This window comes from Bos grunniens, chromosome 4 (assembly GCF_055505025.1).
Source record: "Bos grunniens cultivar Pamir isolate PY7600 chromosome 4, Bosgru_T2T1.0, whole genome shotgun sequence".
Classification (NCBI taxonomy): domain Eukaryota; kingdom Metazoa; phylum Chordata; class Mammalia; order Artiodactyla; family Bovidae; genus Bos; species Bos grunniens.
This window is the reverse complement of record NC_141168.1, coordinates 31056181-31068672: the sequence shown is the minus strand read 5'-3', so window position 1 is coordinate 31068672 and position 12492 is coordinate 31056181. Positions and strand designations below refer to the sequence as shown.

General features: G+C 34.4%; 1 protein-coding gene across 30 annotated transcripts in view; it reads right to left on the bottom strand.

Moving 5' to 3' along the window:
• POT1 (protection of telomeres 1) overlaps positions 1 to 12492 on the bottom strand; it is a 99516-nt gene that overhangs the window by 78708 nt on the left and 8316 nt on the right. For 27 of the 30 annotated variants that reach the window (XM_086398364.1, XM_086398367.1, XM_086398366.1 and 24 more), the window contains one exon: positions 1663 to 1776. In XM_086398364.1, coding sequence (XP_086254490.1) covers positions 1663 to 1776 — 114 coding nt within the window. Of the gene's footprint in view, positions 1 to 1662; positions 1777 to 4115; positions 4257 to 12492 lie in introns of all 30 variants that reach the window. The other 3 variants (XM_086398378.1, XM_086398377.1, XM_086398379.1) reach the window with 1 other exon arrangement.

Below are 12492 nucleotides of genomic sequence, written 5' to 3'. Positions count from 1 at the left end.
GGTCTGATCCACTACAGCTTTCTGAATCCCAGCAAAACCATTACAACTGAGAAGTATGTTCAGCCAATCCATGAGATGCATGAAAAACTGCAAAGCCTACAGCCAGTGCTGCTCAACAGAAAGGTTCCAATTCTTCTCCACAATACCTGACTGCACCAACACTTCAAAAGTTGAACAAACTTTTGTTTGTTCAACAAACAAAACAAAGCTATGAAGCTTTGCCTCATCTGCCATATCCAACTGACTACCACTTCTTCAAGCATCTCGGCAACTTTTTGCAGGAAAACGCTTCCACAATGTTGTTGTTCAACAACAAACAAAGCTATGAAGCTTTGTCTCATCTGCCATATCCAACTGACTACCACTTCTTCAAGCATCTCAACAATTTTTTGCAGGAAAACGCTTCCACAATGAGCAGGAAGCAGAAAATGCTTTCCAAGAGTTCACTGAATCCTGAAGCACAGATTTTTATGCTACAGGAATAAAGAGACTTATTTCTTATTGGCAAAAATATGTTGATTGTAATTATTCCTATTTTGATTAATAAAGATGTGTTTGAGTCTAGTTATTATGATTTAAAATTCACAGTCCAAAACTGCAATTACTTTTGAACCAATCTAATAGAAGGGGAAAAAGTGGAAGTAGTGACAGATCTTATTTTCTTGGGCTACAAAATCACTGCGGATGGTGACTGTAGCCACAAAATTAAAAGATGCTTGCTCCTTGGAAGGAAAGCTATGACAAACCTAGATAGTGTATTAAAAAGCAGAGACATCACTTTGCCAACAGAGGTCTGTTCAGTCAAAGCTATGGTTTTACCAGCAGTCATATATGGATGTGAGAATTAGACCATAAAAAAGGTTGAGCACCAAAGAATTGATGATTTTGAACTGTGGTGCTGGAGAAGACTGTCCAGAGTCCCTTGGATAGCAAGGACATCAAACCAGGTAATCCTAAAGGAAATCAACCCTGAATATTCATTGGAAAAGTTGATACTGAAGCTGTAATCACCTGATGTGAAGATCAGGAAACTCATTGGAAAAGATCTTGATTCTGGGAAAGATTGAAGGCAAAAGAAAGGGGCAAACTCTGGGAGACACTAGAGAAAGGAGGAGACTGGAGTGCTACAGTCCATAGGGTCGCAAAGAGTTGGACAAGATTTAGCGACTGAATAACAATAACAGGAGGAAATCAGTTTTATCTAAAAAGGGGCATCTGATTAATTTAAGGCAAAATCAAGCAGACCATCAAAAGAGGATGACAGTACAATTGCAAAGAATAGGATCAGGTTTAAAGTGCCTGTGAAGTTTTAAGAATTTCATTAACAAATTACTTATCTTTAAGGGATATTATGTTTAGAAATGACATCATTCTCATGTTTAGAAATGACGTCATTCTCATGCTTAGAAATGACGTCATTCTCATGTTTAGAAACGGCGTCATTCTCATGTTTAGAAATGGCGTCATTCTAATGTTTAGAATGGCGTCATTCTAAACATAAAGCTAAGAAAAGGATTTCTATTTTCTAAACTTAAAATATTTAATTATAATAATTCAGTCAGACAAAATAGTTTATCTGCAGATGTACAGAAATACTTCTATTCTATCACTTTAGCTCATTAAAATCATAAAATGATTAGACTAAAAAAGTTGCACACTTACATAAACAGTTGATTTGAAGTTCTCAGATGCTTTCAAAAATAAGCAATGTTTACCATCTCTGCTTGGAGATGAAGATGCTGACAAAACAACAAATCCAGCCACTGCAATGGTGTCCTATATAGAATAAAATAATTTAAAACCATCAATATAACATAATTCTGAAAGCCACATAGATTTTGATTTTTATTACTATGTAAAAGAGGAAATCATTTCTGTAAAATGGAAAACATGTTTCCCTAAACTTACTTAATGTTTTCTGACTCTAAGATTTAGAATACCATCTCCTACAAAAACGGGTATCCGTAATGTAGGTATAGACAAGTACAATGCCTCTCTTAACGGACCAGGAAAACACTAATTAAATCACGTAGAGATTTTTATTTATCAAATAGAGCAACAAAAATGAATGTTTATCTCACTTTATGTGCATAAACTTACATAAATAAACACAATGAAGAGATAGTGATGAGCCAACAGTACTAAGAATGGATATTAAATGAAACTAAATCGCAAGAGAGACTGCATGGAGAAGCACATGTCATTAGTGCAAAAACTCCATACTGTTATAAAACAAACCTGTATAAAGATACAAGGTAGAAGACATTAATAAGAAACTTCCATTTATATACTAATAAGAACAAAGATATTTTCTTTCCACTCAGGTTTATAATAGTAATAAGTCAATCTAGATTTATTCCTATCTCGTTTTTTAGTTAAATCTCCCTGTTTTATTTCCCAAATAGTGGAACATCCATATTTAATGAATTTTGTCTTGCTCTATTATAAAAATATATGTATATATTTTCTTACCTTACTCTTCTAATTTTAACACCAAAACCTTAAGATATATAGAAATCCTTGAGCATTAGGCAATTTCCTTCAATAATTTTAATCTCTACCAAAAAGAAGTCTTCTGCATTACTGATTTTTTATTTGCAAGAGTATAGTGTCAATTCCCAGGATTCTCTATTTAGATCCATTAACTGGGCCATGAGCACCTTGAAGACAAAGCGGTGTCTTATTCTGCTTTGTATTTAGAGGGCTTGGCACAAAGTAGGCCCTCCATAAACTATCCATGAATCAAAGGAAGGATCATAAAATGTCTTTCTAAAATCTCTGGCTCTATCTAGATATTTTAGCTGTGCAAATTTCTCCATCTTATTTTCTTCAGGTGAGACTGCAAACATAATTGTGTCTGTGCTGCTAATGCTATAGTTAAATGGGAGAAAATTTTCCTTCCCACTGAAGATTTCCCATTATCCTGTTTTAGGGAGCTCTAAAGGTTCCTTCAGGAATAAATTACTTTTATAACTAAAAAATATGAAATTCTTTCCAATGTACCTAAGAACAGTATACTCTGATTTAAATGAAAACTTAATATTTTAGTCAAAGATGTGAAGTTGTTTAATCAAACACAAGAAAATAAACAGAAGTAGGGAAGTCACTGGTTTGTCAGTTCTATATTCTCTTCAAAATGCAAAAAATAACCTATCTCATGTTATTTTCTATTTTACTTTAAAATGTCTTAAACATAAAGATATATACTAAATGAAAATGTTAGGGGTAGAGATGCACATTTTTCTATTTTTCTGGGTAAACTAAACTTTTACAGAATAACAAATATTTCTTTTACAATGGCAAAAAATTTTAAATAAAGAGACAAATTACTAAAAGCAGGACACACTGCTACTGCTAAGTCGCTTCATTCGTGTCTGACTCTGTGTGACCCCATAGATGGCAGCCCACCAGGCTCCTCTGTCCCTGGGATTCTCCAGGCAAGAACACAGGAGTGGGTTGCCATTTCCTTCTCCAATGCATGAAAAGTGAAAAGTAAAAGTGAAGTCGCTCAGTCGTGTCCGACTCTTCGTGACCTCATGGACTGCAGCCTACCAGGCTTCTCCGTCCATGGGATTTTCCAGGCAAGAGTACTGGAGTGGGGTGCCATTGCCTTCTCCGTATTCATAATAAAACTTTTTCCAAGTGTGTTCTATTTTAACATTAGCAACACAACTCAAAAAAGTTACAACTTTTCCTTTAGCATATAATCAACAAAATGGAAATAACCAAAAATAATCTAAGAAAGGAAAAATAACATGTCTAATTTATTATACCTTTTTTAATTTTACTTTTAATTTTCATTGGAGTATAGTTGATTTACAATGTGTTAGTTTCAAGTGTACAGCAAAGTTCATCTGTTATACATATACATATATCCCCTCTTTTTGGACTATTTTGCCATATATCACATTAGAGAGTGCTGAGTAGTGCTGTGCTATACAGTAGGTCCTTATAGTTATCTATTTTACATACAGTAATGTGTATATGTCCATCCCAATCTCCCAATTTATCCCTCCCCAATATGTATATATATATTTATATTATAAATGTGTGTGTCATGTGTTCAGTCGCTTTAGTCGTGTCAGACTCTTTACGACCCATGGACTGTAACACACCAATCTCCTCTGTCCATGGGATTCTCCAGGCAAGATACTGGAGCGGGTTGCCATTCCCTCTTTCAGGAGATCCTCCCAGGATCAAACCCACATCTTCTGAATTGCAGACAGATTCTTTACTGCTGAGCCACCCGGGAAGCCCTATAAACATGAATTTGTGTTTAATTTACACATATAAATTGCACTGAAGGGGCTGGGTGATCTCATCTTAACTGAATTTGCCTGTTTTATCTCCAGATACTGCCATTCAATACTACATAAATCATATTCTCTTAAATATCTAGTGCTTTTCCACATATCTTTTTGGAATATTCTGAGCCCCCACTAATAATAAATAGCATTTTTCTCTTCTGCACATATCTGATCCTAACTATCTTTGAAAATCTAGGCTGTAAATGTTTCTTCCCTGTGAGGTTTATCTTAGATTGTACCCCAAAGAAGGGAGAAGGAAAAATAATTCTTCCTTCTTCTAAACTCTCCTATACATCATTTTAATATTTTTTATATTCTGTGTTATTTATAAACTTTCTTAATATTTTTACTGCCCTTAAAACTCTGTCAGATCCTTGGGACAAAGAATGTCTTATCCATATGGGTGTCTCATACAAGTGACTGGTGGAAGCTGCTGTTCATAATCAGTGGTCAATAAATATGTGCTGAATAAATTAATCAGTACTGGTAAAAAAAGAAATATTGAACTTCACAAAGAGAAAAATAAGTGGCCTAGGATTCATATTTAATGATTTATTAATCATAATGGCTCTCAAATTAATTCAAATACACAGAGGATAAGAAAGATAAACATATAATAGGCTGTTTCAGTTTGTATAAACATTCACTAGACTAAGTTGAAAATGAGATTTAATATACATTGTTCTAAGTTTCTGAGACGAGCATACTGAAGCCATTCAAACAAGAATGGGAAATACACAGTTTAGTAGTGAGACTAAATATTCTGATATATCAGAGTGGGTGCCTATCTCAGTCTACTGAAACCAGAAATAGGAAATCAGCCTGAGAAGCATAACCGTGCTACTAAAAATGATAAGGTTTTAATCGCTATCTTTGCATCAATGTTATAAAAGTGAAAAAACATGAAATGACATCTTTGAACTAACTCAGAATACTCAGGAATCACAAAGGGGTCATTTCCCTTTTGTTACAGTGCCTTAGACTGAGTCCTTGTCACTAAACAATTTTTAGCCAAAAGAAATATTTCTACCACAAATTAGTCTCTGAGATAATGAAATCAGGACACATCTTTTTAACATAAGTGTTCTTTAAAAGTGAACAATTAAAAAGAAAAAAAAAATCAGGCAACTTACTTGCATATAAACAAACATGGTTTTTACATGCTAATATTTCCTAATGATGAACACAATCAGTGGTGCAATAGGAAGCAAATCAATAGATATCAAAAATGTAAATCACAAAACTAGTATATTAATTTGCTAATTTTAATGGATAATACATTAAAATTTCTCATGACTGAGCAGGAAAAGGGCAGAGAAAATATGAAGCAACTGATAATCCAAAAAGAAAAATTTATCTGACTTTACCAAGCACTAAAGTAATTTTTACTATATGGAATTTGCAAATATTGTTAGGTTATTACACCTTAGAACACTGCTAAAGAGTCAAAGGGTACAGGGAAAAGTCAGGCACCTGATATCACTGATAGTACAGTGACTGACAGAAAATATTTCTCTAATATAAGAAATGTATTTCATGGGTATTACTAGCATCTATTGTATTGTGTAACACCAAGGACATAATTGGAAGTAATACATGCAATATTAGCATGAAAACCAAAATCTTTAAGTGGTCTCAAATCGTTTTATGATATGATACCCCCACCACAGTCCAACAGTCATATTTTGTGTGACTAACTATGGAATTCTGCCTTCCCATAATTCCTTAGCATTCCAGGGTCCTCATGCAGGGATGATCTACTCTCCTAGTACCCCTGTGCTCATTCTTCCTGAGATTTTTCTTATTCTGTTACTCAATCTTCTCAGTACACATCACATCTGGATAAAATAATTAATTACATAATAGTTGTTTAATTCCACTTTTCTCCACTGAAAATTACTGCATGATGGCAAGGTTCATAACTGTCTTTATCAGTTAAGATTTTTCAGACATCAAGCACAGAAGACAAAAAACATTCAACAAATCTTCAGACAACTCAATGAACACTGAAACATATGAATATACACATGAAACATACACACATATTATACAAAATAAACCTCCATTAAATCTTAACATAAACTATACAACTACCACAAAACTTACTTCATAGAAACCTGGCATTTTAGAATTGCAAAGGACCTTAGAGATCATATAATCAAGTATATCTTCACTTTTCAGATAAGAAAATAAGGGCCAGAGAGGATAAATGAGCAGTCTGTGGTCACATACAGCTAATTATTGTAGAACAAGACAAGAATCCAGATCTCTGATTTCCAGGTACTATTCTACCTGCCCTTTCAAAACTAAATCTTACAGGGGTGGGAAAAAAATATATTAACAAACGTCTATAATTTTGTCAGTTTTGTGGTAAGATCTTTGAAAAAAAATTTTTAAGTACTTTGAAAAAGTTGTATTTTATATCTACATATTAATGTTAAAACTTTCTTTAAACGGAAGCTAAAACTGAAAAAAAAGCCTCAGATGAATGGAGTTTCAATCAGAGCATTCGTACTCTTGCAAAATGTGCCATTAATCTAGCAAAGATGTTTTAGGACTGCTGTACTTAAACACAGAGCTAAGCTTAAGAAAACAAGTGACGAAGAATGGTATAAGAACTGTAGTATAAAGTTCATCCTTTTATGCAAAAAGTTTTACCTTTGATTTGCAACAATCTTTACCCTAGACACAAAAAACTCTAAAATAAATAGCCTAATTAGACCTCTTAGATGATGAGCATTCATGATTTTAAATGCAGAAAGAATTTAAACTAAATTGTGACCTCAGTCTTCTCACCATTATATTTTAAAAAGGAGAAACTTTGACTTACCATTATCAATAGCCTGTTACCAGACAAGTACTAATTAGTTGCATGCTACCACTGCTGAATCACTTCAGTCGTGTCCAGCTCTCTGCGACCCCATAGACGGCAGCCCACCAGGATGCCCCATCCCTGGGATTCTCCAGGCAAGAACACTGGAGTGGGTTGCCATTTCCTTCTCCAACGCATGAAAGTGAAAAGTGAAAGTGAAGTCATGTCTGACCCTCAGCAACCCCATGGACTGCAGCCTTCCAGGCTCCTCCATCCATGGGATTTTCCAGGCAAGAGTACTGGAGGGGGGTGCCATTGCCTTCTCCGAATTAGTTGTGTAGTTCTATCATATTTTAATGAATACCTACTTAAAATATATTTCAATAGCAGAAAACACCTTTCGTATCAGTTAGGAAAAATACTAATATCTAATATATCACACATGTTTTATAGAATGCACACATGCTAATTTATTTTATTATAAACTTTTTATATTGCTTTTCAAACAAGAATAAATATAAGAATTTTAAAGATAAAGATAAAAATGTATTTAAAATATAAGCAAATAGATCCCTAATATTCAATACCATGTATTTTTTAAAACACTTCTCTAAGATGTTCAAGATATGTTGTGAAATAAAGCAATTTACAAAACATGGATAGTATGATGTCATTTGATAACGCACATATATGAGTTTACATATACATATATATACACATACATATGTAAGTATACATATATACATAACACTGGAAGGATACCAAAAAAATGGCATAGCAGTGGTATTATCTAATAATGGGAGTAAGTGATGGGAGTGAAACTTTCCCTGTTAAACACCTACTAAGTATTCTCACTTTCATTCCCCTCTCTCCCTCCCTCTCATCATTTCTGAAGAATATCTTTCTTAAAAAAAGACATGATTTGGTGTCTTTATGAAACACTGAATTCTTAGTAATTCAGAATTGTCATCATAAATATTAATTATTTAAACAAAGCTGAAATAAAGTCATGCCTTTAAGGGCAAGAATAATAATAAGGAATAACAGTAACAGGCCTTTACTGGAGCCACTCATAGAAGTGCCTCATTAAAATAGCTATACAGAGATACTGATTTTTACCCTAACTAAACAACCTCAAGCAGATTTGATTGTGTGTGTCATACACTAGCTTTATAAACTTTTATTTCCTAGTCCACTTTCCTGATAAGGCTGTCAGGTAGTACATTTTTTTTTTTAGTATACCTGCCTCCAGAACTTCACAGTATACCAACTGTTAAAACTGTATCACAATCAAACATTTTTAAATTGCATCAAAAGTCACTCTGGTTACTATTGTGAGAGAAACAGCCTAATGAACTATCCTAGGAGATTTATAACATGAACTGCATGGCAACTATTTGCTTTCCTCAAGTTTTAAAGTAAGATTTTAAGATACACCACTGATTGAATAACAGCTGTTCACTGAGGAAATAATAAATGACTACATTCTTTTTTTTGTTCCAATTAAAAATTAAGGAAAAAAATTAACTGATTTACCACTTCTTCACAGAAACTTAGCAAGAAGAGAACATAGGCAAAACATTCTCTGACACAAATAGTAGCAATGTTTTCTCACGTCAGTCTCCAAACTCCAAACACAAAACACATATACAACTAATCAATTCTATGTCAAGTCAACAAGTGCCTTATTAGTTTTCGTCTTTACAGTTTCTGAATTACTGTTAAGCTCTCACTGATTCCTCTACCTTAAATCTCTTCCTGGTAGAAGAAAATAAATTGAAAAATAATATGGGAGATAATCAGGGAAACTGGAACAGACTTGATATTATATATATATAAATTATTGTAGGCATAATGATGAAATTGTGCTTATGCATGTATACAAATACATAGGAAAAGAGAAATATACACAGATGTGTGTGTGTGTGTGTGTGTGTGTGTGTATACATGACTGCGCTGATGATGTCATGATTTATAAAAGCTGATGTTAACATTTCAGTAGTATAATTATATTGTGTATGTATTCATTTGTGTATACACATAAACACATACATACATATACATATATACATAATTTAAGGACGCTTTCTCTTTTATATGCTGAAATTTTAAGGGTTTAAATTATATAACTCCTGCTATTTGCCTCAAAATAATCTGTGGCAGTAAAATGAGTAGATGAAATGGATGAAATAAGAGCCTAAATACTGATTACTACTGAAGTTAGATGTTCAGAATATGGACAGTCATTATTCAATTCTTACCACTTATACATATGTTTGAAATTTTTCATAATAAAAAATTTAAAGACTAACAGAGAAAATGTTCCACTAAAAACTCTGTGCCTACTGTTTGATGCTTTTCCCCAAATCCTCCAGGCAGATTCATCCTCAGTTTATTGAGGTTGCTACTCCAGTTCTATTATAGTCACCACCATTAAATGATTTCCAATAGACCAGAGAGAGTGGACACCATAAGGTCAAGCACTGTGTCTTATTCATTTTGGTTTCTTTAGAGCCTAGCACAAAGTCAAGCAAAATGTCAGCCCTTAATAAATGTTTACTGAACCTAAATGAATGTAAATGAAAAAAGAGACAGAGTACAGACAATCTCATCTGACTTTGTTGTTTTGCATTGTTTTTCCCTGTATCATTTACTTGTTAGTAACAACCATAAATCAACCATATATCTAATATTTCTGTAGCATCATTTTAGAAGTACTTTCTAATACTAAACAATTTATCAGGAGACATCTATGACTCAGTAATTTTTATAGCTATATGCTTCAATATTAGTTAATTGCCAAAACCGGTTCTGCAAATATCCAGAGGATCACTAATTAACATCAAAGATGTCATATGATTCTTATTAAAAAACAATTTTAAATCATTTTAATACACATGCAGAAAAAAAATCTGTATTATACACCAGAGTGGTTAATTTCTGTAGATGTGCTGTCCAATACAGTAAAAACTAACCATATGTGGCTATTTAATTAAAATGATACAAAGTTCAGTTCCTCAAGCCATATTTTAAGTGCACATTGGCCAAATAAGATAAGTAGCTACCATATTGAGAACACAGATCTAGAACATTTACAGCATAGCAAACACATCTATTGGATGGTAGAACTGTTTTTGGTGTGTCTATCTTGTACCCTACGACATTTCTAAATTCATATATATTAGCCCTCTCAGCTTTTTTTTTTTGGATTTTTAAAGATTTTATATATATTGGATCAGGTCATCTGAGAAGACTTGTTCAGTTGCTCAGTCGTTTCTGTGACCCCATAGACTGCAGCACGCCAGGCTTCCCTATTCTTCATTTTCTCCCTGAGTTTGCTCAAGCTCATGTTCATTGAGTCAAGGATGCCATACAACCATCTTATCCTCTATCACCCTCTTCTCTTGCCCTCAATCTTTCCCAGCATCAGGGTCTTTTCCAATTAGTTGGCTCTTCACATCAGGTAGCTGAAGTACTGAAGCTTCAGCATCAATCCTTGCAATCAATATTCAGAGTTGATTTCCTATAGGATTGATTGGTGTGATCTCCTTGCTGTTCAAAGGACTCTCAAGAGTCTTCTCCAGCACCACAGTTTTAAAGCATCAATTCTTCAGCGCTCAGCCTTCTTTATGGTCCAATTCTCACATCCATACATGACTAGTGAAAAACCATAGCTTTGATTATATGGACCTTTGTCAGCAAAGTGATGTCTCTGTTTTTTAATATGCTGTCTAGGTTTGTCATAGCTTTTACTCCAAGGAGCAAGCATCTTTTTTAATTTCATCGCTGCAGTCAGTGTCTGCAGTAATTTTCAAGCCCAAGAAAATAAAGTCAGTCACTGTTTCCATTGCTTCCCCATTCTATTTGCCATGAAATGATGGGACCAGATGTCATGGTCTTCATTTTTTGAATATTTAGTTTTAATCCAGCTTTTTCACTCTCCTCTTTCACCTCCATCAAAATGTTCTTTAGTTCCTCTTCGCTTTCTGCCATTAGAGTGGTGTCATCTGCATATCTGAGGTTACTGATATTTCTCATGGTAATCTTGATTCCAGCTTGTGCTTCATCCAGCCTGGCATTTCACATGATGTAACAGAAGTTAACTAAACAGGGTGACAATATACAGCCTTAACATACTCCTTTCCCAATTTGGAACCAGTTTGTTGTTCCACTTCTGGTTCTAACTATTGATTATTGACCTGCATAAAGATTTCTCAGGAGGCAGGTGAAGTGATCTGGTTTTCTCCTCTCTTTAAGAATTTTCCAGTTTGTTGTGATCCACACAATCAAAGGCTTTAGCACAGTCAATGAAGCAGCTGTTTTTCTGGAATATCCTTGCTTTTTCTATGATCCAATGGATGTTGGCAATTTGATCTCTGGTTCCTCAGCCTTTTCTAAATCCAGCTTGAACATCGGAAAGTTCTTCGTTCATGTACTTACTGTTAAAGCATAGCTTGAAGGATTTTGAGCATTACTTTGACAGCATGTGAAAGGAGTGCAATTGTGCAGTAGTTTGAACATTGGTGGCATTGCCCCTTTTTGGGATTGGAATGAAAATTGATCTAGTCTACTGGTTTCTATTGTTTTCCTCTATTTCTTTGCATTGTTCACTTAAGAAGGCTTTCTTATTTCTCCTGGCTAGTCTTTGGAACTCTGCATTCAGATAGGTATATCTTTCCTTTTCTCCTTTTTCTTTCACTTCTCTTCTTTTCTCAGCTATTTGTAAGGTCTGCTCAGATAATCATTTTGCCTTTTTTGCATTTCTTTTTCTCAGAAATGGTTTTGGTCACCACCTCCTGTACAATGTTACAAACTTCTGTCCATATTTCTTCAGGCACTCTATCAGGTCTAATCCCTTGAATCTATTTGTCACTTTCACTGTTTAATCATAAGGGATTTGATTTAGGTCATACCTGAATGGCCTACTTTCTTCAATTTAAGTCTGAATTTTGCAATAAGGAGTTCATGATCTGAGCCACAGTTAGCTCCCGGTCTTGCTTTCGCTGACTGTACAGAGCTTCTCCATCTTCAGCTGCAAAGAATATATTCAATCTGATTTCGGTATTAACCATCTGGTGATGTCCACGTGTAGAGTCATCTCTCGTGTACTGGAAGAGGGTGTTTGCTATGACCAGTGCATTGTCTTGGCCAAACTCTTGTTAGCCTTTGCCCCGCTTCATTTTGTACTCCAAAGCCAAACTCGCCTGTTATTCCACGTATGTCTTGACTTCCTACTCTGAGAAGAGAGATAATTTTACTTCTTCTTTTACAAATTAGATGTCTTTTCTTTTCTTCTTATTTGATTACTCTGGCTAGAAGTTCTAGTACAAGGCTGAATAGCAGTGGTGAAAGCAAGCATCCTTTTCACGTTCC